General features: G+C 41.3%; 1 protein-coding gene across 1 annotated transcript in view; it reads right to left on the bottom strand.

The window, feature by feature from the left end:
- Nucleotides 1-212: 212 nt before the first annotated feature.
- utp15 (UTP15 small subunit processome component) overlaps nucleotides 213-1,869 on the bottom strand; it is a 17,724-nt gene continuing 16,067 nt past the window's right edge. Inside the window, exon 12 of the mRNA XM_062024239.1 lies at nucleotides 213-733. Coding sequence (XP_061880223.1) covers nucleotides 430-733 — 304 coding nt within the window. The 3' untranslated portion in view covers nucleotides 213-429. The remainder of the gene's footprint in view (nucleotides 734-1,869) is intronic.

The following is a 1,869-nucleotide window of genomic DNA, read 5'->3' as shown; positions in this document are numbered from 1 at the left end:
ATTTAAGACAAAAGGTTTTTGGAGACGGGTTTCTCTGGAAAATCTGGCTCAAAAACAGTGTTTAAATCTGTGTCACATTCCTCTCAGAGATGATTTCAACATAACTATATTACAAAAGTTTATTTTAATTTTCCTACTAAATGTTTGTCAATGCATACAATGGGAACAAATCATAGAGACATGGACAAATGCACAAACTCACACAGACTCCATTTACAACTGAAAAATATTGTATAATTAAAAAGACTTTCAATAAAAACATATTGATCTTGTTTTACAGAATCCTTTTATGCCATGTGCTGTTGAAGCATCAGTCTCCCCTGAAACATTCGCCAAAATGTTTTCATTCCATGGAGCCAAGACATGTTGTCCATCGTGTGGCGCATGTTTAGTCTGTTTTCATAGAGACCTTTTAGTGGAGTAGAGGCTTCAGGTTTCCTGTCGGTGAGGTCTTGAGGCACTACTACCTTCTCCCTCGGCCAAGCCGTTAGGTCTTCGGTTTTCCAAGCATGGCGCCGCCTTTCTTGGAATGCGTGAAGCAAACACTGTGTCCAACATACCGAGCACCTCCAGGAGTTCTTGCTGGAAATCAATTTCCTTCCCCAGTAGATCTTGAAGGCGCAAAAGCTGGCGATCCACAATGGGCGACTGGCCGACAACTGACTGGTAAATGTCCAGCATCATATCGGCTGCTATGACGAGGACAGGCGCAAACCTGGGGTCAACCAAGTTCCTAGACAAGTTGAAGGAAAAGTAACATTTTACACCGCACAATTAATTGGAGGAAAACTATTTTTTATAAATATATATAATAACAATAATATATATAATAATAGACACACACACACACACACACACACACACACACACACACACACACACACACACACATATATATACAGTCGTGGTGAAAAGTGAAGTGAATTATATTTTTATAGCGCTTTTCTCTAGTGACTCAAAGCGCTTTACATAGTGAAACCCAATATCTAAGTTACATTTAAACCAGTGTGGGTGGCACTGGGAGCAGGTGGGTAAAGTGTCTTGCCCAAGGACACAACGGCAGTGACTAGGATGGCGGAAGCGGGGATCGAACCTGGAACCCTCAAGTTGCTGGGATGGCCGCTCTACCAACTGAGCTATACACTTGTAAAGAACATAATGTCATGGCTGTCTTGAGTTCCCAATCATTTCTCCAACTCTTATTTTTTTGTGATAGAGTGATTGGAGCACATACTTGTTGGTCACAAAAAACATTCATGAAATGTGGTTCTTTTATGAATTTATTATGGGTCTACTGAAAATGTGACCACATCTGCTGGGTCAAAAGTATTCATACAGCAATGTTAATATTTGGTTACATGTCCCTTGGCAAGTTTCACTGCAATAAGGCGCTTTTGGTAGCCATCCACAAGCTTCTGGTTGAATTTTTGACCACTCCTCTTGACAAAATAGGTGCAGTTCAGCTAAATGTGTTGGTTTTCTGACATGGACTTTTTTCTTCAGCATTGTCCACACAAGTCAATACTTCGGGAAGGCCATTCTAAACCCTTAATTCTAGCCTGATTTAACCATTCCTTTACCACTTTTGACGTGTGTTTGGGGTCATTGTCCTGTTGGAACACCCAACTGCGCCCAAAACCCAACCTCGGAGCTGATGATTTTAGGTTATCCTGAAGAATTTGGAGGTAATCCTCCTTTTTCATTGTCCCATTTACTCTCTGTAAAGCACCAGTTCCATTGGCAGAAAAACAGGCCCAGAGCTTAATAGTACCACCACCAATGTTCCCTCTAATTTTTCATGTGTGTGAGCAAACGCACAAACTCTTTGAGCATTTAGTGGAGCACATGTGAGCAACATCAGACGTGCAC

The sequence above is a fragment of the Entelurus aequoreus genome, linkage group LG17 (genome assembly GCF_033978785.1).
Source record: "Entelurus aequoreus isolate RoL-2023_Sb linkage group LG17, RoL_Eaeq_v1.1, whole genome shotgun sequence".
Classification (NCBI taxonomy): domain Eukaryota; kingdom Metazoa; phylum Chordata; class Actinopteri; order Syngnathiformes; family Syngnathidae; genus Entelurus; species Entelurus aequoreus.
The sequence above is the reverse complement of the archived record's forward strand: the minus strand, read 5'-3'. Positions and strand labels throughout refer to the sequence as shown.